At 39.1% G+C, this 27,757-nt stretch overlaps 1 protein-coding gene across 1 annotated transcript in view; it reads right to left on the reverse strand.

Moving 5' to 3' along the window:
• PTPRR (protein tyrosine phosphatase receptor type R) overlaps positions 1-27,757 on the reverse strand; it is a 126,281-nt gene that overhangs the window by 5,477 nt on the left and 93,047 nt on the right. The window contains exons 6-12 of the mRNA XM_069003896.1: positions 25,284-25,470; positions 19,738-19,822; positions 13,794-13,873; positions 11,593-11,730; positions 5,312-5,422; positions 4,017-4,174; positions 1,889-2,002 (exon numbers count right to left, since the gene is read on the reverse strand). Of these exons, the coding sequence (XP_068859997.1) occupies positions 1,889-2,002; positions 4,017-4,174; positions 5,312-5,422; positions 11,593-11,730; positions 13,794-13,873; positions 19,738-19,822; positions 25,284-25,470 (873 nt within the window). The remainder of the gene's footprint in view (positions 1-1,888; positions 2,003-4,016; positions 4,175-5,311; positions 5,423-11,592; positions 11,731-13,793; positions 13,874-19,737; positions 19,823-25,283; positions 25,471-27,757) is intronic.

The following is a 27,757-nucleotide window of genomic DNA, read 5'->3' on the forward strand; positions in this document are numbered from 1 at the left end:
TCTTTGGGGCTGCTAAGCTTTGCCTTAGTAATCTCACTACAAAATGACTGCCAGGTCAGTGAGATTCATTTTGCAATATGGCCAGTTGGGAAAAAAAAAAAAAAAAAAGAAAAACCAGGTTTTGGTTACTGAGTTTTATCCAGAAAAATGTCTTTAAAAATTAAAACAGAGACATACTCTTTGTCTCAGGCAATGCCTGAGAATATGAAGCACCTTAAGCAAGATCTCTGGGGTCTATTTATATAATCTGAAACTTGAAAAAAATACAGAAATGTGCAAATCACAATATTTAACAATTCTTATAACAAGCTTTGTGTCATGGAAATTGCTGTTACGAATGTTATATTTGGGTCAGATTTCCATTCTCTTTCCAAGCTTATCTAGGATACTAACATGTAAAAGAAAGTTCATTAGGTAGATGCACTCAATAAACTTGTGTTGTCAGTTATAATGCTGAAAATTTGGGTAGTTTTTCTATGTCTGAAATAGCAACATTAAAAGACACAGCTGAGACCAGAGTTTGCTTTCACTTCTCTATAATGGATTGTAAAAGCAGTAAGAAAAAGATTCTCTCATAATAGAAGTACTAAAATGGGGGAGAACACTTCAAACCTTTTTCAATAAGATGAATAGATTATCAGAAAAGAGGGTTGGAAATGCGCAGTTGATAATTTAAAGCAGAGTAAACGTTTTTCCCCGAGCTATTCCTTCTTATTTTGTTGCTGAGATTTTAGTTCGATATCTCCCCTTGGAGAATTTTACACTCCAAGTGGCTCATGTTGCCCTGTAAACATAACATTACAATGTCTAGTGTGATGAAGCCATGTGGGAGGGGAAGGCAAAGGAGATGATCCATTAACATGATCAACTATATGGATTCTGGTCCTTCTGCAATTCATGGTTTCAGTACATTTCAGAGCTCTTCACAACACAAAAAAATCTGTATTAACCCTTTGACCTAAACTCTTTTTCAGCATTTGCACCCTTATGGATGTTTTTCATTTCAAGAAGACATGCATGTCAGAAGCAGTTAAGATACTTGCAAGGAGATTCCATGACCTGGTACCTAGAGCAGAAGAGGAGACTTCTCTATTCTTGGTGCAATCCTGTTTCTCCAAGCAGAGTAAGAAAGAAAAGTACAACCAAACCAACAGTTTCCATTGTGCACTATACCCATATCCTCCTTTAAAACACAAATCCCTCTTTAGCCACGGTTTCACAAAACAAAGCACTCTGCAACAATGCTGGCTTACACTGTTCCTGTTCCCAAGCTGGAATTCAATCAGGGAATTGATCTGACTTCAGAAAAGTCGGGAACAAATGCCCTGGTATTTTCTTAGGCTGGGTAAATTTGCCAACTCAATTCAAAAAGACCCCCAGCACAGCTGAGGAAATAGCCACAGCACCAGATTTGTCTTTTTCCAATGCTCAAAGAAACTACACACTGAGTGAGCCTGGATGTCTCTGTCAATCCAGGCTCAAAGAAAATCCCTTGTCTCCAGACTGCCTCACCTCTCTTGTGTCCTAGTAGGATGATGCACACAGCAGAAAGTTCTAATAGGGGAAAAGAGAAGTGAAAAGTGCCCAGCAACCACAGGGTTGTCATTTCAGGGGAATTTCATTCAGTGGAAGTTTCACCCAGAAAACAATGATTCTTTAGTCAGGACCTCAATGCAAATGTTACCTTGAATATTCAGTTAATGTGGTCATAAAAGTCAACAAAAGCAATGGCAGCCATTTCATGTAAAGTAACACTCAACTGTAAAAAATTTTTCAGAATCATTACCGAATCATTACTGATTATTACTAAATAATTTTGGTAATGATTTCAGAATCATTGAGTGATTTTCAGAATCACTGACTGATTCATGGTTCTTCTGGAACTCACCGATCCACTCGTAGCTGGCAGACAATGCTCAAAGCATCTACAACTCCCTCTTCCTTTAACTGCTGACAACCAATGGCTGTGGCAATAAAACATCCAGTTCTTCCTATACCAGCACTGAAAAGAAGGCAAAGTTTAATAGGGGAATGGAGTTCACAGATCAAGGAGTTACATGGAAAACACTAAATAGATATGAAAACACCAAAAATACAAAATAGGGACTTGCTAGAACTCACAGCTCCTGGGTGCATGTCCAGCAAGGCTGACTTCTCAGCTCACTTTCTTAGAGCGAAATGAAGTGTGCACTGTTCCAGCAGTCCAGCTGTGGATAACTGTGAGGCTTATATTTTTTCAGATTGCATACAAGTGTATGGAAAGAAAACCAAGCTTCATTAGCCCTACAAAGTCTGAGTATTCTCTGGTCCAGTCCAAGCAAATGATAAAGATATGCACTGAAAAGGGGGAGAAGCCAACCTAAAGATAAAATTCAGTAGGGCTTTACGTTTAAAGCCATCAAAGTACACAAGGGTTCTGCTAACCATATGTCTAACCATGAAGGCAAAAAGGACCTAGACCCATGCTAATGAAGTTAACTCTCTCTCCTGGGAATCTGCAGGATGGAGAACAATTTGGTGCTATAGCTCTCCAGGTTTTCTTGATGCCTTCTGGAAAACAGCCATTTTGGCATTATTTTTATCCCTGAGACCTCAACAATTTTGAGAATCTCTGCCCCATTCTGTTTCTTGCTTAAGTAATGTGGAATGCAGTTCAGCTCATGGCTGTTATGCTGAATGGCAGAAAAATTGGAGGAAAATAGTGAAAGCATGAAGTTGGGGTCCAGATCTTTATAGCCCTCTCACTCAGACAAAAAGGGAAGAAACTGTCTAAAAATGGAAAATGGAGTGTGAGATTTGTAGACCATAGTGTAGTGAATGTATAGATAGCTGAGTTGTGACTGAAGAACTATGAATTTTCATCACAACTGGGATGATCTCTTAATCACAATTGAGATGACATCTCTTTTTAATCATTAATAAATTCCTGCCCATGCTTACAGACCTTACTGTCATATCACTCATCTCAGAAAGACATCTCCTTCTTCTGAAGATCTTCATTACTGAAAATCCGTACTAGAAAAAGGGGAATCTCAATAGCCATCCATGGATTTGTGCATTGTTCAGGGAAACTACAATTCCTGATAAATACAGCTGCATAAATTTTGGGGAAGTTGCTTATTCATCACATTCCATTTTTCAGAAATTACTGGTGGTTCAAATCTGTCTTCCATTTCTCTAAATCCCCTAAATATGGAACTTGAAAGAAGTTGTTCAAGACAAAAAGTTCTGATTTAATGTACTTCTAGGAAAAAAGTATTATCCCAACTGTAAGAGATGTATCATCACAGTTGCGAGACAAACCAAGTAAGAAAACCTACAACTGACTTTATTTTTACTTTCTGTTTTATTTAATCTACTTCTTTCCACCAATATAACAAATCCAGTGCTACTTCCTACTATTTAAATTGCAACATGGAGTAATGAATCAATATAAAGCAATAAAATGGAATTAAATTAGAATTATTAGAAGGACATTCTCTGGTGTATCATAATTTGTATGAGTAAAACTCTGCTCTTGGGTACTGAATAACACTTTGCTCTTAAACATTGAACCAACTGCTTTTGTGAAAATGTTACAAATTGTAGTTCTGATGTGTTTTGGTCTCCAAACTTGTACCTGATGCTTGCTCTTCAAAACTGACTTGCTTTGCAATATTTTAGCCAATTGGTCACTGGGCACTGCATTTGAATTAGGTATGTAAGCATGCAACAAGACAAAAAAGTAAGCAAATCAAAATAAGAAACAAAAAGAAAATAATTTTTCCAGCTGGTCTTTCAAAAGCAGAATTCATTAGCAGAAACAGAGAACAGTTCAGAAGCAATTTGCTAGCAACAAGGGAATTCTCTCCATAACTCAAATCCTCAAATATGAATTTAAAAAGTCAATGAGCATGAAGAGGATCTGGGGAATTTTGCTCTTCCCCAAACACATTCTTTGTTTAGGAGGGCTACTTGATGCAATTTGCTGCAGCCTGGTTTTGGACAGTCATTTAAGAGAAGGACTGGCTAATTACCTGCAGTGTACAATGACAGGCCCTCTGCCTGGTGATTCCACCCTGTCCTCTTCCACATCCAGCATGAGCTGTAGCAGAGGCTGAGCGCTGTCGGGGGTTTTGTGGTCCGGCCAGGATGTGTACCAGTAGTGCTTCACACTGTGGGACTGACTCCCTTGCTGAAGATAACATCAAGATTTTATATGAACAATTGTATTTCTTAAAATGTTGTGGCAGAAAGACAGTAAAAATGGTAAGAGAGATTAAACCATTTTTTATATTAGATTTGGAGGATGTAACTGTGGATGGAACAGATGTGCTTCCAGACACACAATTGGAAGAAGGGTTTGTGCACCTGAATACTTGGCTGTTTTTCCAGTTGTGTAAGTTTGGTTTTGTCCATCTGACTACTGACTTCATGACTGTATTGTCAATTGGGAATTGTCAGAGGTCTGTGATATATCAGCAACAATATCTACAGAGAATAGCTTGATGTAGGCTTCTGAATTTCTAAATTATTATGTATTTCTACCTTTTAAGGTCATTGTCATAAGGGTCTGATACTAAAATTACAAGAGTATTGAAGATGCAGAAGAACTGCCCTTCTAGATTAATAAGATATCCCAGTTTTTTTAGTTATTCTCTCCAACAGAGTCTGCTACCATTTATTTCAACAAGAAAAGGGGCTAAATATGGGTTAGGGTAATTTGTGTTGGATGATATGACTTCTGCTCACTTCTCAATGCTGGGGCTGAAACACTAAAAAATTTTCCCAACACATTATTTATTGTAATGTTTTGTCAGGAGTAGCAGGTTAATCTGATGAGAGTGTAATATGGGGAGTAACTCAGAAGAGGAGCATCTGTCCTATTTTGCACAACTAATATTTTGTGAGAACCAGGAAAGCATGAAGATTTCCTTACATAGTTCTTGTAATTTTAGCTTCTCAGATAAGTTATATGTGCATTCAGCACACAACATGAGCAACCTATCTTTTTTTAGAACAATGCTATGTTAGTTCTGTCATTAACTAAAATCCCTTTACTTTGTCTTGGCAATGCTAAAAGGGCCCCCAAACAAATGTAATTAACGAGACTGAAACTTGCACTCTTTTTTTGAAGCCTTTCCTATTGCCAGAGTGATACAAAGTGGCAATACAATAAGTATTGCAGTACGTAGGTCTCAACCCTACCTTGCAGCTTCATAGCTCCTCCTGCAAAAATTTATGTGCTTTAAAAAAGCCAGCCCTTTAACTTCATGTAACAACATGGAAAATAGACCATTATGAATGATGCTTCTCAGATGCAGATTATTACCTTTATTGTAAGCCGACGGACAGTGTAGTTTTGGCATTCTTGCACACTGTTAACAAGGACTTCAACCTTCCCATAGATTCCTCTTTTTTCTGGCCAATAAAGCACACATTTCTGGAAAGCAAACATCAGTGTCACCAACAAACTGGATCCTGGAGCCATATTCATATCTAATTTTTACACAGAATGTATTTTTCTGCAAAATTCAGATGAATTCAAGTGAAATGTTTTTCATGTCAGAAGTATTCCTAAATAAGATTTTGCAGAGTTCTTACTGAATGACTTAGGCCTGGTTTTCAGGATCTGAGTTTTACAATATAGATCTCTTTCACAGAACACTTTGCACAGCTGTTTTTATTCTTAAAAGCTCAGTGAGGTTCAGTTATAGGAACTATTTTCCACATTCAAAATTAAAGGGTTTTTCTTCCTAGAAAATTCTAAAATTAAACTTTTGAGGTTTTGTCTTTCCAAATGGGACTTCCTTCTGAGCAAGAGATTCAGAATTTGTCCTCTGGTCACAAGACTTTTTATCCTATTTACTCTCCTGGGCCCTGATACAAGAAAGAATGTAAATTTGTCATTAGATCTTACTGAACTCAATTGGACTTAATGTGCATGTTACATATTTTGAAGAACCTGAGTTGTTTTACTATATAACTCTCTGGAAATTAATGTTAAAACATTCATCAGACTTGCTAGAGCTACACAAAATTATATGCAGAATTCTCAATGAATCAGCAGTGTTACACTATTTCAGCAATTTATCTGACAAGCATCTACCAAAAAGGAGATGAAGAAATAGTATTTACAAGGCAAACCATTTTATTTTTCCCCTGCAATAGTTTGCTTATCTTCAAGTCTTCAGTATTTACTTCAATTACAGTATCTCTATAGGCTACAGAAAACAAATATCTCTGTTGTATAAACACTTCTCTAGAAATGGATGCTTATTCCCTTAAGAATGTAAAGTGTCTAAAAGCCACGTTCTCTGAAATAATGCTGGCCAGTCCAACTCATTCATTTAATAAAAAGACACCCCAACATTTAAAGGAAACCTTCTGTTTTAATATCCAATACACAGGTACAAAACCCCAACCAACCAAATAAAAAAAAAAATAGAAAACCCCCCAAACCCAAGAGAACAATAATACTAATCCCAGAAAGACCTTGTTTGTATTTCCTCACAAACTCTTGCTGAAGTAACTGGTATACATGTAGATAGACAGTCACCTACATTATGCAGCAAAATGAAACAATCCCTTTAATAAAATTAATTGCCATAAAGCCTAACTTCCAGTAAATACTGCTAAAAATGATCCAGAAAAACAATCAGTGAAATGCAAGGCTTTACCACCAGGTGTGATATTTAAGTTGCTACTCGATAACCCAAAGGTGGATTGAACTGAATCACCTCAGTTGTATAAATACTTTTCTAAAAATAGATGCTCATTACCTTAATAATGTAAGGTGTGTGAAAGCCACATTTCCTGAAATAATGCTGGCCATTCTGACTGGTTTCGTTCAAAACCTGTCTTTTGCAGAATTACTCGAACATCCTAAATTTGCCGTCTCCCCGAAGAGATCAAGAATGGCAATAAAATACTCAGAAATTTGTATGAAAAAGAGTGTTCAGAAGTTCCACAGTCTACCCATGTGACACGTATAGTTACTATCATCTGCCAGATCTGCAGTTCATGCCCCTCCCTGGGAGTGTAGTTTTCAGGGCTAATTTGGGAAAAAGAAAAGTCTAAATACACAATTGTGCCCTGACAATCAACAATAGTTGAGTAAACTCCTGAGACTTCTTGATAAATGAGAGCATGCAATGCTCACTACAAAGCCTTCAGGCACTCCAGAAGAGTGTTTTTCTTGACTCTTTCCCAGAACTAGAATTGGCAACTTGTGCTGGGTGGACAATGAAATGTGGCTGTTCATTAAAATAACTTTCATTTAACAGTCCATCTACATTTAGTGAGTTACAATGGATTATTTTTAACACTGTCACTGTGCATCTTTTAAAAATACTGTTTGTAACTGCTTTAAAAATAGCCTTGAAAGTACAGGTGGGATAAGCTGATGCAAGCACTTCTAAGGAGTGGGGAATTAACATGTTTTTGAAAGTTAACTGAAAAAAGGGAAAAAGATGGAGGTAGGAGGGATAAAGTCATCAGGTATACAGAAAGTAATATACAAAATCTCAGGACCATAATAAAAAAAGGTAATCTGCCTCAAGCTGTCACTTGGACATAAAAGAAAATTCTACTTGTCTCTATTAGGTACATTTTAAACCAGTTTAAAAGCCAGATACAGCGGATGAGAAGTCTGGTGTCCAGCCTCATGCGCAAGCAGTAAAAACTCATTGCACATAGTATTTATCAGAAACAACCAAACACGCCCCACCCCCCCAACTAAACATTCCCTGACAAACAGGAAGTTTAGGAATTTTATACAAGGAACAGTCTCTCACATGACTTTTAATTGATTTCAGCCTTTGTCCTTCCCCCTGCAACAGGGCTACAGGCTTAGGCTTCCTTCCATTCCCTCTCCTGTCTCCTGCCATGCCCTATCCCATGCCCACTGGGTGCCAAGCTTCACAGGACCGCTGCTGAGGTGGATCTCTGTAACTGAGTGGGATTTGGGCCTGCCTTGGTCTGGTGCTGGCACCTGCGATTTATCACAGCCAATGTTTTTAACTTGCCAAAACTGCGCCTCTTGCAGCCTGGTCCCAGGTCTGCCAAATGGAGAAAGGCTGTCCCCGGTGACATGGTATTTACCGCTTTACATTCTCTGGATTTGGACCCTGAACAAAGTCAGTTTAACAATTCTCAAATATTTGTGTAATTGCTTTACTACAACTCTGCTTCTGTGGTATTTCTCCATATAGCTATGCCTACAAATTTACACATTAAAGGTCCCAATAATACAACAGTAAAGAATAATAACAGCAAAGCTTCAATTCCAGAATCCCCTTTTACTCCTGCCTTCTATTTACTGTCACTACTAACTCAAGCACGAGAGGTATAATCTAAGAGGGCTTGCAGGATTTGCCTTCATATACTGAAATCCTCAAAGCTAGCACCAAATCTTCCTAAGTTCTTCCAAAACCTAGCTATGGTACCAATACTCAACTAATAAGTGATCTTCAAAGAGGCTTATGTGAAATTTGTAAAAGGTAGGATTTCCAAATTCCAAAATCTACTTGGCTGTGCATATATAAGGGTGCCTATAGACGAACCAAGGGAAAAAATGTTACATGAAATATGACATGAGCTTTAAGCAGTGAGTTAGCAGTATTGTCCTAGTAATTACTGACAACAAGATTTGCATTATCGAGTAATCTGATGCATCAGGCAGTATTAGTTCTCTCTTCTTGCGGAATGCTGTGCAAGATTCTTTACTTATGCTTCCCAAAATATGTTTCCTATTGAACAGGTAACATTGCTAGTAAGTTTTGAAGGCAGAATAAATGCATATTATTGATGTAGTACATAGCACAATGACAAAAATCGTCTGATACAACAGAAGTCTATAAACTTCTCTATGAAATTATATGTGTCTATAATGTTCTTACACCCCACATATTTATCGAAATTTCACTACTCAGTTGTTCTGACTAAACTCAGTAATATATGAAGATTATATGTGCCTAGTGTGTAAAGCTTTGGAGGATTGTGTCCTAGAATATTAGTACAGAATTAGAATGGTCACCTTCAGTTAGTGATTTATCTCATTCTCTCAAAGTGGGATGGATCACCATTTGGAGGTGTCTAATGCTCTTCAGTGACCACAAAGGATACCTAGATCGCTAGATGTGTTTTTCCTCATGTTAACTCTAAAACTATGGCCTATATTTCCAAGTTTCTCACAAGTTATTCAGGCAGAAGCTTCTTTGCTGTGGACTCCCCTTGCACAGGTAGATTTTCAATTTTTTCAGACATTGTGTAGTTTTGAGGACAGGTTTTACAAATTCTGCATGTTTTCTTTGTACAGCTCAGAACTCTACTCTCATATCTTCACCCATCCTGCAAAAACTTACACTTACCACAGCAAGTCTTAACCATTTTTTCATCTGATATATGGAAGTAGCTCTATAGAAACCTTTATTCATCGACATTTCACACAATTCCCATCACTAAATGCAAATTTGTTACATCAATATCTTGAACTAGGACACTAATGTCCCAAATAATTATTCTTACGTAAAATAAATTAATTTATTGCTGAGATTAAGGTTTTTCATGTGTCTCTCATGTGAGAGCTTCTACATTATACATTACTTCATACATTACAGTATATTATAGCTCAAATGGAGGCTGACTGGTGTTGTACCAACTGAGGAATATGGCCTACACACGAGAGTCAGGTATGGAGATTTATTTGTTCAGGGGTGAATGCGGATGAGTGAACAAATATGCTTTCAGATATGAAGGTATTTTTATGTCTGTATACTGCAGATTTACCTCCCTGAAAATGATGGAAATAAAGCAGACTCCAGAGAGGAAAAAATACCAAGTACTATTATGCTAAATAAGGTCTGCTTTTGCCTTCTCTATAGAGAGCAAATATTTTAACAGTGAAGATAATATGTTGAGCACGACCAATAAGAGTTTGCTTTCTTTTCAACAGCAAGCAAAGTTTCAGGAGGAACCTGCTGACGGTGGGAGAGCTCCTAAGGTTTCTAGACAGGACAGCTTGCACAAACACAGCCTCTCTATGTAGCCTGGGAACGACTTGAGATTCCTCACCCTTTCTATTCGGAGGAAATTACCATTGCCAGGCACAACAATGCCGATAAACACCAGTGCCTAGAGCCTGCATAACTCAGGTAAACACAGAGCTTCCTGACACGATGAAAACCACTGGGCATTTCTTTCAAGTCATTCTTCTTACACAGTGTCAGATGTGAGTGTTTAAACAGTCAGCATTTCCTCAGTGAAATACCTTACTCTTTTGGTTGATTAGCCGGGTCGATTGCTATGCTTTCATGATTAATTCTAAATGTGGGCTTCTGAACACCTCTTTGAACAGTCTAGTGCAAAATGGCATCTGGTTTGGGAATATGTCTTGGGACATTTTACAGGATCAACCTACTTTTCACAAAGAGTTTCTTAAAAACCCCCGGATTTTAAGTACATGTTAGAAGTCCAAACTCATGCTGAGAAAGAGTGAAGCAGCAGTCAAGGGCAGAAGAAAGAAGAATATATCTACTGAGTGCACATTTAAATGGAGCAGTGAGTTTGAGCCCTGGGAATGCGCTCAGACTCTTGGTCCCTTCATCACTCAGACTAGAAACTTTGCCTGAATAAACTCTGTTGCTCTACCATCATGCATCTGAGTTTGAATAGCAAGGGTGTGAGTGCAGCAGGGGAAATACAGCCCTGGTGCTTACATGACAACGTACTGAGACTTGATTGAGGCACCTACCTGGAGTTGGGAATTGTTACCAAATTTGGACCAAAGAAAAAAGTCCATCTCCTTTACTTCTGACTCTATCTTGTCCACAAGCCCTGTAAACCACTTCTTTAACATTCAGTCTTCCAGAACAGGTTTTGTGTTGGCCTTCTGCATGGGAGAGTGATTTTTGTTCCAAATGTTTGGTAGTCAGAAATATGGATTCTGGCACTATCAATGAAAGCCTGACAAAAATTTACATGAATATTAAATAAAGCTATTGAAGATATAGTTTGGAATTGATGCAAAAGTCATGGAATGCATAACAGGCATCTAGCTGGCCATTAGCCACTAAAATGCAATTGTCAAGTATAATTGATACTAAGGTAAAGAGTATTATTTCCATTCTGTCTTAAGTTCCTCTGTGGTGTTGACATCTGGGAGCCCAAGCTGTATTTCTGGGATGGTCCAGAAGATTTGTAACATTGGGAATGGATTAAATCCCTGACATTACAGCAAAGTGCAACCTTCAGCCATGTCAGGAAACTGCTAATCATAACATTAACCATCTAGTCTTTATATACCAGAAAATAAAAAGAAGTACAGAGGTGACCAACAGATAAATGAGGTGTTTCTTAAAAAGTTATGAACCCAACAGCACAGATCTGGAAAATGGAATTCCTTTTTTGTCTTTTTTTTTTAATACATCATGACTTATAATGGCTACGCAATTGCACTTGGTGTATTTGGCTACCCTCTCATTATTTTTCACATATCCTATTAACAGTTTATCTAAGAACCAGTTATCTGCTAGCCTCCTTCCGTATCTTCTGAAGTCCCTTCTACAGTATGCAGCCATAAGAATAATTTCTCAGTTTGGCTAGTTGTCATACCTCATTTTTTTCTTTCAGCTTTGTGATCATAACAATGACAGGGCTGTCTTCTTGCCAAACCATCTGCCAGAAATCATTCACGGTATTAATCATGGGTCCCTGAGTTGCAATGAAAGCCTTCTCTTTACCTCCATATCCCTGGTTTAGAAACAGACACAAAAGCATTTACTTGAAATTCATGTGATCAATCAATATTGCAGGTGAATAACAGAGCAGAAAGGGCAGAAAACTTAAACTGAAATTAAAAAAAATATTTGAACTGAAAGAAGTTATGACTAACAGTAGAGCAGATCAGAAATTTTTCAGTAGAACAGTTTTTTCTCTGGAAACTGATTTGATGAACTAAATGGTCCTAAGAATACAACAATTCCTCTCAAATTTCCCTGCTTATTTGGCTTCTTTTAGCTAATTCCATTCTTCAAGTTATTGGGACTTTCCTCATCCAGTGGTACTTTAATCTGTAATTTAAATTGCGGCAGCATTTACCCTATAGTTCATAGTCAACAAGCCACAGGAGAGAAAATAAGAACTATAAACCCGGTGTCTAGAAAGATTCATGACAGGAAAAAATTTTAAAATACATGATTTCTTGTGGAGTCAAAGACTCTGCTATACATGCTTTCTACGGTAGAAGTGCCTTTATGAGGCTTTATAGGAGGGACAACACATATAGGGAGTATAGGGAGTCCCAATACACACGAGAATGTAGGAGGTCAAAGGAAGGTCAGGCAAACAGTGGGGAAGCAGAAGAGAGGGAAAGAAAAGAAGAAATGGGAAAAACAGGACACTGCATTCTTATTTTTTGGGTGAAAAGGAGAAGTTATGAGTTTGTGCAGTGACAGGGTGCCCAATAGCAATGCACGCGAGAGCCTAGCAATGCCTGAAGGGAATGAGTGAATGGGGAACAGCTGGAGATGGCATGGGAGCCTCTAGCCTTGGGTCTTCCTTTTGGGTGCCTTTCTCCCTGACAGCTGTTACTTGTTGCATGAACCAGTAGGATAATCCTCAGCTGGCACAAACTGTCCTCCTTCCACTCACCAATCTGCCTGAACATACTTTGTCCAAGACAGGTCTGTCAGGATCCCAGCAAGCCCAAGGATTTTGTATCCATGAATGTGAAATTTCATTTCATTGCTGGGTTGCTAACAGTTCAACTGGTGTTAGCAGCAGGAGGAATCACCATATGTGGGCTTTAAGGGTGGTGGTATAGGGAAAAGGGACACCTCAGAGGACTCAGCGTATGGTCTGACTCATGGAAGAGTTGCTCTCCAAACAGAACCACTCTGCTTAGTTACATGGTGATGTCTTCGTAAGAAATGCTGAAAGTACAGGTTGCAAAGTGAGGCAGGTTAAGGGGCATGGTGCTGTGTACATACATATTAATGCACTGTTAATTAAAGAAGCAACATCATTGTATAGTTCTGGGGCCAAATTGCCATTGCACTATTACTTTTATTCCAGCTGAGGGTCTGGATAGTAACTCTAAAGAAAACATTTAATTTTGCAGGTAGAGGACTACACTCCTAAAATATGACTGAAGTAGTTTCTTTGTAGTCTATTTAGCATATACTCTGTCATGAGTTCAAGAACGCTTCTGTGTGTGGGTGTGTATGTCTGTGATCAAGGACTATAACATACCTGACACTTAGACATAATACTTTCCAACAGGGTTCATGCTGGTGAAGTCACTGTGTCATTTGACCAGTTCAGGGAGTAAAATGTGAATGACTGTGTTGTGGGCACATGTGTATATTTAATATATCTGTCTATGTTCCTTTTCCCAAACCTGTTACAGTATTTATTTAATTACTTAACTGTTGATTTCAGGACTATCAATTGGTATATTGAAAATACTGGTATTTGTCACTGTTAAAAGGTAACCCTCTTTTCTTCGCTATAAAGCTGTAGTAAACAGTAAATACCGAAGTAAACAAATAGTAATGCATGTGCTTCTTAATGTTTTTATAAACTATTTGATAATTTTTTTTTGTTACAACCATTTTTGTACATTCATGGTTGTGTAGTCTTTATTACAAATGGCTCATGAAACTATTTCTATCACACATATGCAGACAGAAAGATTTGGAATTATCAATGAAGATTGGTAAGAATGAAGTAAGTGGCACCTTGGCAAAGCCAGCTACTCACATGGCAAATAAAATATTTTCTCAAAAGTACATGAAGACTGTACATTTACTTACCCTAATGTAGTTAGCATTTATGTAGGTACTCAAGGAGTCAGATGGATTTTTTGGTTTCAAATACACTCTGCTTAGAGGATCTAAGAGCACAAGGAAGATGGAAATTAATAAGAAAACCCATAGTTAGAAGATTTCTAAAGAGAATCAAAGACTTTCTGAAGGAAAAAACCTACTGTTATTTGGGGTTGTCAAGCAGTAAAGAATTATGCACCAAATCCTTCCCTCTGCAAAGGATCATGATACGTAACTAAGGCACCCCAGTACTGCACAAGGCTGAGCTGTGCAGAACCATCTCAGTGAGCTGTGGGCACTGAAGCAACACTGTCAGGCCCAGGCAATGCTCAACAAGGTCGAGCCTGCCCATGCTGCCTATTGAGCTGATCTGCCTAGACTGTCTCTGAAACCTGTGTCGTACCATTGTACAATGGTCCATAATTACACCAAGTCCTTTGAACTTGACTTTGGTACTTTTACCTGAAGCTGTAGTGTTCAGTGACTACACCGGACAGTTGGATTTAAATTAAGAAAAGATTCCTCTGCCTGGGATGAAATCAAATATGTGCGTTTGATACCAATTTAAGTTCACTGTAAGGGGCTGGACTAGGTAATCCATATTCTTCCCTTCAGCCCTGTGTCCTCATCTGACCAATTTGTGATCATTCATGTGTACTGGACTGGAGACACAATGCCAAAATACAAGAACATTTTCCTTCACACTCTCCTTTCCTTCAGTCTTGGATGCTCTAGAATGGAGTGGGGGCCAGTTCTGTTGAGTAAAGAGCTGGGGGTTATTAACTCCCTCCTGGAAAGGAAGGTTTTGCTTGTTCATTTGCGATGATGAGACACTCTCCCCCTCCTGCCCCCCCCACCCCCCATGTAATACCATTTTGGAATTAAAGCCAGTATATTCTCAAGTATACAATGTAACAGAAAGGGCAAAGCAGACAGGGAATGAGATGCCCATGTGCAGCTGTCCACGGACACACTTTGACTTTCTTCACATTTTTTCTGAAAAAAATATACTACTATTAACAAAATCATATAGAAATATTTCTATGCTGAAAAAAATCTTTTCTTCTGGCAATTGGCTTAAACAGTTATAATCAGTGGGGTTTTTTGACAGTATGCAGACACCTATTGGTTTGGAAATAGTCTCTGGGCAGCTCCTTTGCTGAGTGCAATCTAGGCAATGTGTTTAAAGATACATACATGGGCACTGAGCTGGAAAGAGGTAAGTAAACACTATTTAGTGTGGCCCTGGTGTTTACATATGAAATATATAACTGATACATTAACTGATATACCTATGCTGTAGCAAAAGCCAGTATTTTCAGAGATGCTTTTAGATTTCTTTTGTGACTTTTCATCCTGTTCTTAAGAACATGATAAAACCTTGGCAAACCAAAGGAAGAGGAAGGATGATCCCAAACATGCTTTATGTCCTTTTCCCACTGGAGGTCATAGGAGCACCTTGAACAGGAGTGGAGCCTTTGTAGAACCCAGGATGATGTTTTGAAAGTATGTTTCTTAAAATATGCAAATGACTGCATGACTTCAAAGTCTTCACATGGAAGTCTTGTCTTCTGTTGTTAATAGCACTACATGAACCCTAATTAACTTGTGTCAAAATCTCTTTGTACTAGCTTTCCTAACTTTTTTCACTTAGAGCTTTTTTTTCCCTTAACAATATGAGGACAGGAAACCTCTCATTCCTTTTCAGCACAGAGTGGTTATTAGCCATTTCCACAAATGCCTCAGGCTACGTGGCCTTGAAAAAACACCCGCTTCCTCTAGCTCACACAATGCCTCTGATTCTGGTGTCGCTTGACCCCTACCTTAAAAAACCTCTTCCAAGCAGACTCAACATCCAGTTTTAATTACCATGTCTTGAGATAAATCGCTCTGTTACTAGGGAGCAGCTAAATCAGATTCACAATTTCTGAGACCTCCTTCCAACTCCAATCAATGAAACAAACACTGCTTCCGAACAGGAATCTTTTATAAATTAACAGTCATGATCAGTTATGAAATAGGCAGGTGCTGTAAACTGAGCTCTGAGATGAGGAAAACCTGAGCAATGCTTAAGATCCAGAGCCACTAGGCAATCATCAGACACAAATGGAAGTCATTAGCTTCCTTCTGAATGACAAATACCTTGGAAGTAATAATCTTATCCTCAAGCATGGCAAAGTCTTAGAGTCTGAAGCTACAGCAGAAAGACAGATGCTGACTGCAAGGTTGAATTCATCAATGTCTGTAAAGCATCTGAAAATGAACCGGAGCTGCTAAGCACTTAAAATTACTAATAAAATTTGTCTTCTACGGTTTTAACTGAGGCAAAATTACTGCTGTTTTTTTCCATGTATCTAGGAAGTCTGGAATAATTCTCTCAGTAGAGTAGAAGATGCTACTTCTAACTCCATCTTTAACAAATTAATGTTGTCCTGAATTTATCACGTTGGAGGAATAGGAGGGTGTTAAAGGGACTGTAACTTGCCTCCATGAAAGTGCCTGGTGCAGGGAACAAGCAGGGTTATATAGTAGTAGTAGCAGTGCTGGACAACCTCCCACCATGCCATGGATACCGGAGGATCATTCACTCCATGAACTCCATTGGTGCTTTCATTAGGGAGCAGAACTGGAGCAAGTATACTGTTTGTAGTCAGGACTGGGGAGTGCAAGGGAGCTCAAAAATTTCAGCATCAAGAGAATGGTTTTCCAGCATCTGTTTATATGCTTTCATAATAAAGTGCTTTGTTCATACAATTTAACTTTCCCCATAGTGGAATGTCAGAGCCAGTTTTAGCACAAGCACTTCATGCAACAGATTGTGGACTTCTGGGTCTGACCCCCTAGGTGCTGTCTATCTTCATGTTAGTGTGAATCTGCTGTTCTGCCCAGGGTGTTTCGATGCAGACTTCTGACTTGAGGTTAGTCTTCAGAGGGAGATAGGGAATGGTAAACTAATGGATGTGTTGCACATACAAAGATACCCACAGAATAGTGTTTAACCACTTGCTCCTTTGTAAGCAAAACTCCATATATATATACTCCGAAATACCCCAGGAATTCTGCTTCTGGTTTGAGATGGAAAAATGAGACAGGAAGTAGGAAAGATGGAGGGCTGAAGAAGTAGTGGGAGATACAGGAGAAGATAGTAGGAAGCTGAGGTCCTGCTGCAGGGACTTGTAGTGGGGGCTGCAGGAGACAAGCAGGCAAAGGTGAAGATGCAGAGTAAGAGGATGAGGAATGAGCAGCAGGGCTGCTGTTCTGCCACAGGGTAGTGGCTGTGGTGAGAGACTGGGAAATCTGTGTGCAGGATTGGAAACCTGTGCAGAGGGTGTGAGAAATACTGCAGACTGGTGGCAGAGGGGATGCAGCTAAAGATACAGAGCAGGGTTTAACAGGAGCTATGGGTGGGGCCACAGTCCAGAGGAAGGATGGAGAAACACTGATCTTAAGGAACCTGCTTAGCCAGCTCCCTCTGATCCCACACTGGCCCCTCAGTAGTTGAATTAGAATACTATTGTAATGCAAATAACACTTAGAGAACTTAAAGCGGCAGCCTCGTGATTGCATGAGAATGTTGGCTATGTTATACTGCAACTAAAACATCTTTCATAGAAATGTAACATCTCCTGTACTTTGTAGTTTTCCATATAGAACAATTTCCAATAGGCATTAGTTGTAGTTGACATGAGTGTGCCTGGCCGGGTAGTATCTGCTAATATAAACCTGCCCTCATGCACCCTGTCACAGAATTATCTCGTAGAAAATGAGAATATCTACCACAGCATAGAGGGTGGAGCTGGCAGGACTGGGCATTTTTAGGACATAATCCATCAGCTCCAACGTCACTTGTCATCACAGGTGCCCCGATTCAGGAGACGCACCCAGTGCTGGGAATGGAAAAGCTGATGCGGGTATACAAAGCAGTGGGTTGATATCATCTGAGCAGGAAACCAGGAAAGCTGTTCTATTTAATCACTCAAATAATTTCCAAAGCCTCTCAGACTGGGTGTGGGGTGTGCAAATACTTATTATGAGCATGTGCCTCAATCCTCAAAATATCTTCTTTGAAAAAGCCTGGTGCTAACACTCAACAGACCTTGTGATTTCTGTCAAGGACGGTTACAAAGTGCCTGTCAGTGGGTAGCTGTGGTGCACAGCAGCAGTGTGCTCGGATTGAAAATGTGCTGTGGAGCTAGTGGCACATCCCGGCTAACAGGAGGTGAAGACACACAGGCACACTGGTTCTCAAAGCTCATCAGCATCAAGTGTGGCCCAGCTGTTGTGTCCCAATTCAAAACACATGCTACAGTGAAACAGGTCTCAACGCATTTGCAAGGCGTTGCTGGAGGCAAACCTGATCGCGGCTGGGGCAGCCGGGACAGGAGATGCCATGGGAAGGGAGAACTCCTTCCAAAAATCTGCCAGTCAGGCAGAGGGGGGCTGGTGATATCTTGTCTCCACTGCAGCTGATGGCAAACGTCCTGCTGTCGTCAAAGGGGTCAGGATTTCACCCTCGGTGTGCATCCTGTTGACACTGCGCCAGACTCTAAGGGACGCTGAACTGTCTGATTGTTTGGTATCTAACTTGCATTCAGTTACATTCTGTCTTTAATCCCCCTCAACATTTTTCTACTGTATTCAGATGCACACAGCTATTGGTTGCAAGAGATGAACTAACCTTGAACACAATGAAAATTTTACTGGAGGTGGAAGAGAAGCAAGGACTCCACACAAGCTTCTTTCCCAGCTACGTATCACATTTCTGAGATTAATCTAGAGGCTGAAGGCCATCAGTTTTCATTAGTTTGACTGCAAGGCCTAGGTGTTATGTGAACAAATTATAATGTTTTCAGATTTGGTGAGAGAAATCTCATAATTTAAGATGTGTGAATTTGAACGACTAACATCTAACATACGCCCACAAGGATATTCTAGAGATGTTTAGAAAACAAATTTCTAGTTGATAGGATTATGCTGTCATTTTAAAAGTATTCTTCATTCCAAACCTAAGCAAAGGATTTACATTTTTTTGTGGGAATGTTCTGTAACATTTTGAATCACTGAACTTTTTCACTTTGGTGATGTCAAAAATTATAAAAACTCAACTATTCATGTCTATATTTAGCGTAACGTTAAAACTTCTGCAACCTAGTATGAAACAGAATACAAAACAAAATTTTTAATAAAAGAGACATGGAATATCTCATTATCCACCAACAAATGTTATGAAAACAGCTGCATTTCAGAGAAACATGTATTTTGAAGGAAAACTATTCCACTGAAAAGTTTTCAATCACTTCCAATTATAACAAAGCAATTGTATATGAATTTGGGCCAATGAAAATATGGAAGCAGTAGAGCAAGGCAGTAACAAGTTTAGAGCAATGAAGAGGCAGCACTGTGTCAGGAATGTAAACAGATTTCTGCAAAAGCAGTTTAGCACATGGAGAAGAAAAAAAAGCAATCAACAGAGGACCTTTAAAGATGGAAACCCACTACAAGACAAGATAGGTTGTACTTGCTTTTTGTAGTCTGTGGTTTTTTAGTTCTAAGTTTTCTTGACCCAACCAGAGGGAATTCAGTGACTGCAAGATGGTTTGGGCTGTGATGAGGAGCTACTGCAAGGCATGGCAGACCTCACTCTCCTCATCTGCCTGAGCTGCCTTTCAGAGAAAATCAGCATGAGCCCAGGCTGCCCTTCAGTATGTGGCTGGGATGCTGCCAACCTGTGTACCTACTAAGGCATCCAGTGAGATTCTGCATTTGCCAGTCCTACAGCACTGGGCTTCTGTTATCTTTCTACATGGATTATAAATACAAGTATGAATGGGTACACATCAAGCAAATATAAAGATAGCTAGATTTTCACAGCAATATGCTCTCAAAGCAGGACTAAATGTCATAGCAGGAAACCAAGGGCTAACTCACTTACTTGGCAAAATTGTTTTATAGCGGTTTTTAGTTCCATGACTCGGGATGTCAATTTCTTTGGGATCCACAAAATTCATTGGTATTTCCTATAAAAAATAAATTAAATCAGCCCGATGTTTCCAAAGGAGCCATGCAGGAAATTATCACCAGAAGGCCATCTGCTGTTACACAACTGTCTTTTAACATCAAAGTTATTAGAAAAAAGTGGTTCCCACCTCAAGCTTATCCACACCCTTCCTTTAATAAACACAGGGACTTGCATATTGAAGGAGTGACTTCCAAGGAATACTTCTGATGAATTATTAAAAAGAAAGTTTTTATGGGATTAGGACCAAGGTGCCCTATAGTTCCAGAAAAGTGGAGTTCAAAGTACAGTACTGTGGCAAAAAAGAGCAATATTTTACATAATTGGGGGAGGAACTTTAAAAATAATTAAATATTAATATATGGCAAACTTCTAAAAAATTTTGTGCTAAGCCCTTAACAATGAAATTCAAAGACCTCACTTGCCTTTTATTTAAACTACTAGAATGCCTTAGTCTTTTGCATTCAATGACTGAAAAGTAATAAAAATCTGAAGCTATTTCTTTTGCTTCTCATTTTTATCTTTTAGTGACTGATTTACGTTGCAGATGTGTGTAACTAATGTGACAGTTTCCTTTAAGTTTCAAAAATATACAAATAATAAACTCCTCATAAACTTAAAATTACTGTTTTTCAAATTGTTTGTCAGCATGAAAAGTAAAAATCCACAAATTTTGCATTGAACAAAATGTTTAACTTGGTTTAAGGGAGGGTAAGAATAATTTTGATTTCGAAGTCCTGAAATAATGTTTTTACAGTTGAATAAAACCAACCCTTTTAAAATGGCAGGATGAAACATGTAGTGTTTTATTCATGATTATGGGGTATGTTTTACCAACTAAAATAATCTAGGAAATCACATTAAAAATGCTTCAGTTTACTCAAATCTTCATTGTTAGGCTGAATTTTTTTTTTTGGCCACCATTATTTAAATTATCTTAGAGTAAGCTGGAATTTGATCTTCAGTAAATTAATACTTCTACTTAAAAGAACAGTCATAAATAGAGACTTGGAAACTTCATGCTAGCCTGGGACATTTGGCCTAAGAGACAGTGGCATATTAAGTAATCGTCTCTTAGAGACACGTAGGAACATGAGGAAGATCTGTTGGCTTGCATCACTGGAAAATTTACTTAAGGATTTTCCTTCAAAATGAGTTGGTGTCTACTCTAGAGGTGCAGGCCTGCCCAGTACTTTGGCACAGAAGAAATGCATGGTCACTGTCCTTCAGACCCAAGCCCTGGTCCTGCCCAGCATGACTGACCTCTGCAGGGTTTCTTTAAAGGAACAGGGATGAGGCCTCTAACAGCTTGTCAAGCATGCACCCAATAGAAGATTTTTACATGGATTCACCAAGCAGGGGAAGCTACCCTCTCACTTTACTGCTTGAAGAGATGGCAAAGTTAAGTAAAATTTAGCTGGTTCATAATGAAATGCTGTGATTTGTTTCCACTTCCCAACTTGGCTTCTGACCATCTTACTATGTGAGGCTGCATCTGTGTTGATTTTTATTTTTCTACCTTCTCTGCCTTATGCCCATGCATTTCATGGACCTTCTTTATTCTTCCCCTCTCCCTCACTCAGTTTCTTCCTTGATCTCTTCTTGGTCTTCAGCTGGCTCCTCAAAATAATGACTTGCTGTGTCAGGCCAGCCAAAGTGATGCTGCTAAGATACACCTTCCTTGCAGGTACTTCACCCAATTCTTTTTCAGATCGCTCTACTTCCATCCATATGATGGCTGTCCTAAGCTCAGGATCCTCTCACTTCTAAGACTTCATTCTTGCATAAACCTCATCCCTGCTACCTCAGGTCAAACCATCTCACCTCTGTCCTGCATTTAATGCTGCTTCCTCATCCACAAAACTACAAAATGAGCTCCCAAACCCTCCTCATATTCACCTCTGACTTCTACCGCTTCCCAGTGGTGACCTCTGTGAGACTCCTACCCTTGGCCCCTGGGCTCCAAATTGTTCCAACCAGCTGACCTAGAGCTTCTCTAGCTCAGTTCTGGCTTAGTACAAACACCACCAGTACATGGCCTCTGAAACGCTTCCATGCTAAACTATGCACCAAGTGAGAGAGAGCAAGACACTAAGCGTGTGCCTAAAGTGATCTATGTCATCTACAGAGACTGGAAAAAGATGTGTGAGGAGCAGTCCTCTGCCTGCCCAAGTGATGGTGGTTGGTGAGGGTCTTCCAGGCACCTGGCTGTCTCCTGCACTATGCCTGCTGAAATTTTTAAACAGTTCATCATTTGGTGAGTTACTGACAGATGCAAAAATGCCACCAAGTTGAAAACAGAAACACAGTTCTCTGGGCCAACCAGGACCATTAATAACATTAATCACTTACATCCTGTAAACACTTTCTAATCAGTGGTCTCCTCCCAGCAGTAAGTACTTGTGAGTCCAAGGGCACAGACAGAAATCGGACAATACACCGTGGATCACAGCCACAGGCAACTCACTTATTCTAAAACTGGCTGTGAGAAAAAAGAGATTATTCCAGGAAAAAAAAAGATCAGGATAATATGGGGATAACATTCCTGCTAACAGGGGAGCAAATAAGCTCAGCAGACTGCAAACAGCAGGAACGCGTGCAAATTAGCATACAAACTCTGTAGCTGTATAGGCAATATATATGTAACTGTTTTATTAAACATATATATTTAATTAAATATTTGCAAATAATGTATAAACGGCACACATTCATGTGCTCAGTCGCATGCAATTATAGATGCATATGCATGTTGTTCATGGGCTGGTTTCCCTCTCTGAGTGATACCTTCTAATGACAGCTATTCTGGTTCACATTAGGTTTTAATTGCTGTTCATACACTTGAAGAGGTATGATTTGAATCTCTGAAGGCATTCAAGAAAATGTGGCAAAATTTAGGAAAATTCAGGCAGGTAGTCATTATAGCCATCCCTCTATTTTTATGAGGACCTAATTTTATAGATTTAATGAGCTGGTACTTTCCCATGCAGGAACTGTATTTCTTGCCATTTGAGTGTTTTGGGAATAATGAATTTTATCTTCTGTCATGAACTTCAGATATTGTGTCCCTTGAAGAGTAGCAACTCAGGCTACTAAAGAAAACATATATGCTGGGCAAATTATGTTTCTTCCTCCTTCCAAATCAAGTATATTCTCCCAACCAAATATACCCAACATTTCTGTAGCATTATTAAAAAAAAAAGAAAAATCTTAATAAATATTATGGAAATATATTTTTATGGTAATTTAAAACCTTCTATAGTAACAATAAGTAATGTCCCTTTAATTGTTCATGAAAAAAAATTGAAGAACTAAAAATAACCTGAAACTGCTCATGTTTTAGTTTTCCACTGAAAACTTTAAACATTTCTCCACTTTTTTCACATTTGGAAATTTTTCATGAGAACTAATAATACTAGTCTCCAGAACCCTGCCTTTACTGTATTTCTTTAGCTAGTTAAAATCAGCTGTGTGAGGGTTACACACTGCGTTCTTTGCATGCCTTAAGTTCCTACTTGAGCTGTTATCTGTATGAAGGAATACAGTAAACAGATATTGTTCAACAGCTCCATCTTAAACCACATTTTAAAAAATGGTTTAAAAACAGAATAGACAAGTCATGACCTGTTCAATAAAATTCTGTGGAAACACTGAATAGCCAAAGCCATGTTGTGCCCCCCTGAGGGACAAATAAAATGTGACTCTGTCTCCCCCAAGATGAGCACAACTGCTGTGTGAGATGATTTGGGTAAACAGGATTCTATGAGGTGCCAATCTGTCTGTACAAACTGTCTCCTAACATAGGAGGTTTAAGTATGATGAAGTTATTTCTTCTGACTTTCCTGCCTAAGCAGCAGAATGGTGGAGAACTTACAGCATAACTGGTGATAAAAGTATGTTGGATGATTGTAATTTTTTCTGTGTACACCGTCTGTCCACTTTTTGGTAGAAGAATTGAGGGACTTACTTTTCTTAAGCAAATGACTTTTACTATAAACCTTGTATTTTACAGGTAAATAAAAGGGCTGCATCATACGATGCAATTATTCATAATGAAAAGCTATTTTTAGAGTAAGATGGCATCCATTTTCTATTGATTCACATGCACTAATTGGAAACAAAATGAAACCTAAGGGATCACATGCTCTGGCATGTTAATTTTAATTCCCTCCAGTTTCTCTGATTTAGATATCAGATTTCTCGATATGCAGTTTCTCTGAATCAGTTCTGGAACCCTTCTGAAAAACTGTTACCTCTGGCCCTCTGATTCCCCAGCTGCTGAAGCACAACTGCTACATTACACCTCTCCAGTTAATACATCAGTAAGTGCATACATGGACTCCTTTAGGATTCCTGGATGACTATTAGCTTACTTTTATTAATTTTATTGCTTTGTTATAGAATCCCTTCCACTAATGCTTCAATATCAGATAGAACCTCTAGTGATCTGCTTGAACCTATCCCTGCCATGGATGCTGGAAACTTCCTAAGTTCTTCTAGGGTCAACGCAGATGCAAATAATGGAGTCACTTCTCACCTCTTGGTTCAACTTCCCCAAATCACTTTTCTACCATTTTGATCATCAATTGATTCTTGTACTCTTTGGTAAGCTTCGTGCTGTTGATCTGTTTAAAAATGAAGTTACGATTTTTTTAAAATTCAAGACCATTTTTGCCCTGCCTTACTCAGTTTCCACATTCAAGTGGCATCAGTTTATGCTCTTTTCTATCTCCCTTGTAAAAAGTGTCTCCTTTTTTCTGATAGCTTCTTTCATCTGAGGGTTTTGCAAGATCAGACTTTTTCAGGTCTTCTTAAAGTAATGTGTTGTAATTTGTTTTCCCTGATTAAGTTTTTCTGCTCTTTTTTCCACCTGGCCACTTTCTTCATTTAAGATTATTACCCCTTTTACTAATAAATACACTAATAAAACACTTCATGGGTTTTTGTCTTGAGTATATTAGGCTGCTGTATGCCATGCTTGTTAAAGATATTTTGGACCTTGGGATATAAGTCCCTTTTGGATAGGGACTGTGGGTGTCCCTATTTGCTCCAAAAAATAATTTACTGTGACTAAAAATTCAGTGCTCAAATTGCAAACATACATGGTGTTTACACTGGAATAAACAAAATCTCCAATTATTACCATGTTTTCTGTCATCATAGCCTTTTTGATGCCTTTGAAACTGTCACAGTGTTACCATTCTGACTGTTTGCACTGTAGCTCTATTATAACACTTAGCCCATCTATGATGGGACTTCAAACCAAGAGGAATCTGTATTATCCATGACTGACTTATCTGTCTTTAGTGCACAAACATAAAACACCACCTTGAAACTATCTAATGTGCCCTTTGGAAATGATTTGCACCTTGACATTAAAGTGTTGCCTGATTATTTTTCCCCCACAGTTTCTGTTTTGCCACTTATGTCAAAAATCCTCATTTCAAGCATGTTGTTGAACTCACCATGAATTCTGTTTGGAGTAAATGAGAACATGCAACTGCGTCTCGAAGCTGCTGCCGTGTCAGGACGCGGCCAGCTGACTGCAGGTATTCCATCGCTACTTTTTCTCTTGGGGTTGGCACAGTGACGAAAGGTTCAACACTTCCCAAGCTGCTCATATCCAAAGTCAGTGAGACATTGGATCCTCGTCTGCATTAGAAAATAATTAAAACCGTTATATGAGACCTGTGTTACTGCAAATCCCACACTCATGAAGCTGATCCCGAGTAATTTATGTGCCCTGACTTTTTCTATAGTCACTGATGGATTTGGGCATGCAAAGACTGCAAGACTGGTTTCACCAGTAGCACTGAGGGGACAGAAAACCAAGTACATCCTAACTCTTCAATCTAACAACTGATACTGCAAAAAAAGTGTGCTAGGGGGCAACTATATGAATTATTCTCAGAAGCAGGAACAGCTCCCTATATGCCACTTTATTGTTATGAATGTTAAATATGAAAGTGGTATCTTGGTAAGGAAGAAATATTTCACAGAAAAAAACCCAGGGGATATATTTCTAACTTATACACATAACAACATGAAATAAATTCATAGTAATGTTACGTGCATATTTAAGAATTTATTGAAATTAAATATACATAATGTAGCGAGAAAAATTGTCAAAAGCAGCAGAAGTTAATGAAAGGCAGTGTAAACATTGTGACTACCAAGACAGTAGACAATGTCTCATGTTAGGTAGAAGGGAAGGGAGAGGCACTAAACCACAATAAATGATCTGTGTCTGAGGAGAAGGAATGGTCACAGACTTAAAAGGGGCTGTTTGGAAATGCCAAACATCTCTTGCAGGACAATCAAATTCATAACATTTCCATTTCTACAGGAAAATAAAGTTGGATTCAATAACAACTTTGAGCGGTGAAAATACAAATAGACTACACTTGTGTGGGCTTGGTATGAGCCCTATTCTTTTTGGGGCTTTCTCAAAACAACACTTAAGGAAACTGGCTTTTTTCATATTTTCAACCCATCAATCAAGTATTATCTACTCGACCTTTTAGCCATATTGATTGCAAAAAATCCATGCTCTGCAAATTGTGATGACTAAACACAAATTTATAGGCATCTATCAAAATTTTTGTGTTTACTAAGCAGCAATCAGTACTAGACTGACAGATTCAGCTTGCTGAACTGGACTACAGATGCCCAGCTCAGTTAACATTTACCAAGCAGCTATGCACATACAGAGATATGAGAACACCAGTTTGATTCCTACCTCTGCACATTATTGTCTCTCCATTAAGAGGTGCTTACAGGGAAGTTCTTTGAAGTCTTAGTTACTCTATCATGCTTGGATATACACAAGTGTAACATAAGATTGTCTCAAGTCTCTCCTAATAGTCATCCTGCCAGATCAGTATACAACTCTACGCCTTGCCCATTTGTAAGATCACATATGCCAATGATTAACCATTTACTGGATAATCTATTATCCAGTGATTCCAGTTTTTCTACTAAAACTCTGCTTGGTTGGGTGCATTTCTCATCTGCAGGAGAACTGCTGGGAGAGTGTGACTGCACACCTCTCTGAACACTGGATGTTAAGATACAATTGTCCCTTTTACAGTAATACCATGTATTATTATAAATATAATACTGACATCATCTGATAGTATCTGTGAGGCAAGTGCCATTCCCCCCAATATCAGGGGAATGCTTCCCTCTATAGAATCACAGAATCATTAAGGTTGGAAAAGATCTCCAAGACTGCTGAGTCCAACCTTTGAGCACCACCATGCCAACCAAACCAGAGCATTAAGTGCCATGTCCAATTGTTTCTCAAACACTTCCAGGGACAGTGACTCTACCACCTCCCTGGACAGCCCGTTCCAATTCTTGACAACCCTTTCAGTGAAAAAATTCTTCCTAACTTCCACCCCGAATCTCCCCTGGTGCAACTTTGAAGCCATTTCCTTTTGTCCGTTGCTGATGGCTTGGGAGAAGAGGTTGACCTCCTTTCAGGCAGTTATAGAGTGCAATAAGGTGTCCTCTGAGTCTCCTTTTCTCCAGGCTAAAGATCCTCAGCTCCCTCAGCTGCCTTTCACAGGACTTGTGCTCCTTCCCCAGCTCCACTGCCCTTCTCTGGACATGCTCCAGCACCTCAATGTCCTTCTTGTAGTGAGACACCCAAAACTGGATACAGGACTCAAGGTGTGGCCTCACCAGAGCTGAGTGAAGGGGGTCAGTCATTGAAGGGGGTCCTGCTGACCACACTATTCCTGACACAGGCCAGGACACCACTGACCTTCTTGGCCAGCTGGGCACATGCTGGATCATGTTCAGCTCCTGTTGACCAGCATCCCCAGGTCCTTTTCTGCTGCGCAGCTTCCAGCCACTTTGCCCCAGCCTGTGGAGCTGCACAGGTTTGTTGTGACACAAGTGCAGGACCTGGCACTTCACCTCATTGAAGCATACA

This window comes from Aphelocoma coerulescens, chromosome 1A (assembly GCF_041296385.1).
Source record: "Aphelocoma coerulescens isolate FSJ_1873_10779 chromosome 1A, UR_Acoe_1.0, whole genome shotgun sequence".
Taxonomy (NCBI): domain Eukaryota; kingdom Metazoa; phylum Chordata; class Aves; order Passeriformes; family Corvidae; genus Aphelocoma; species Aphelocoma coerulescens.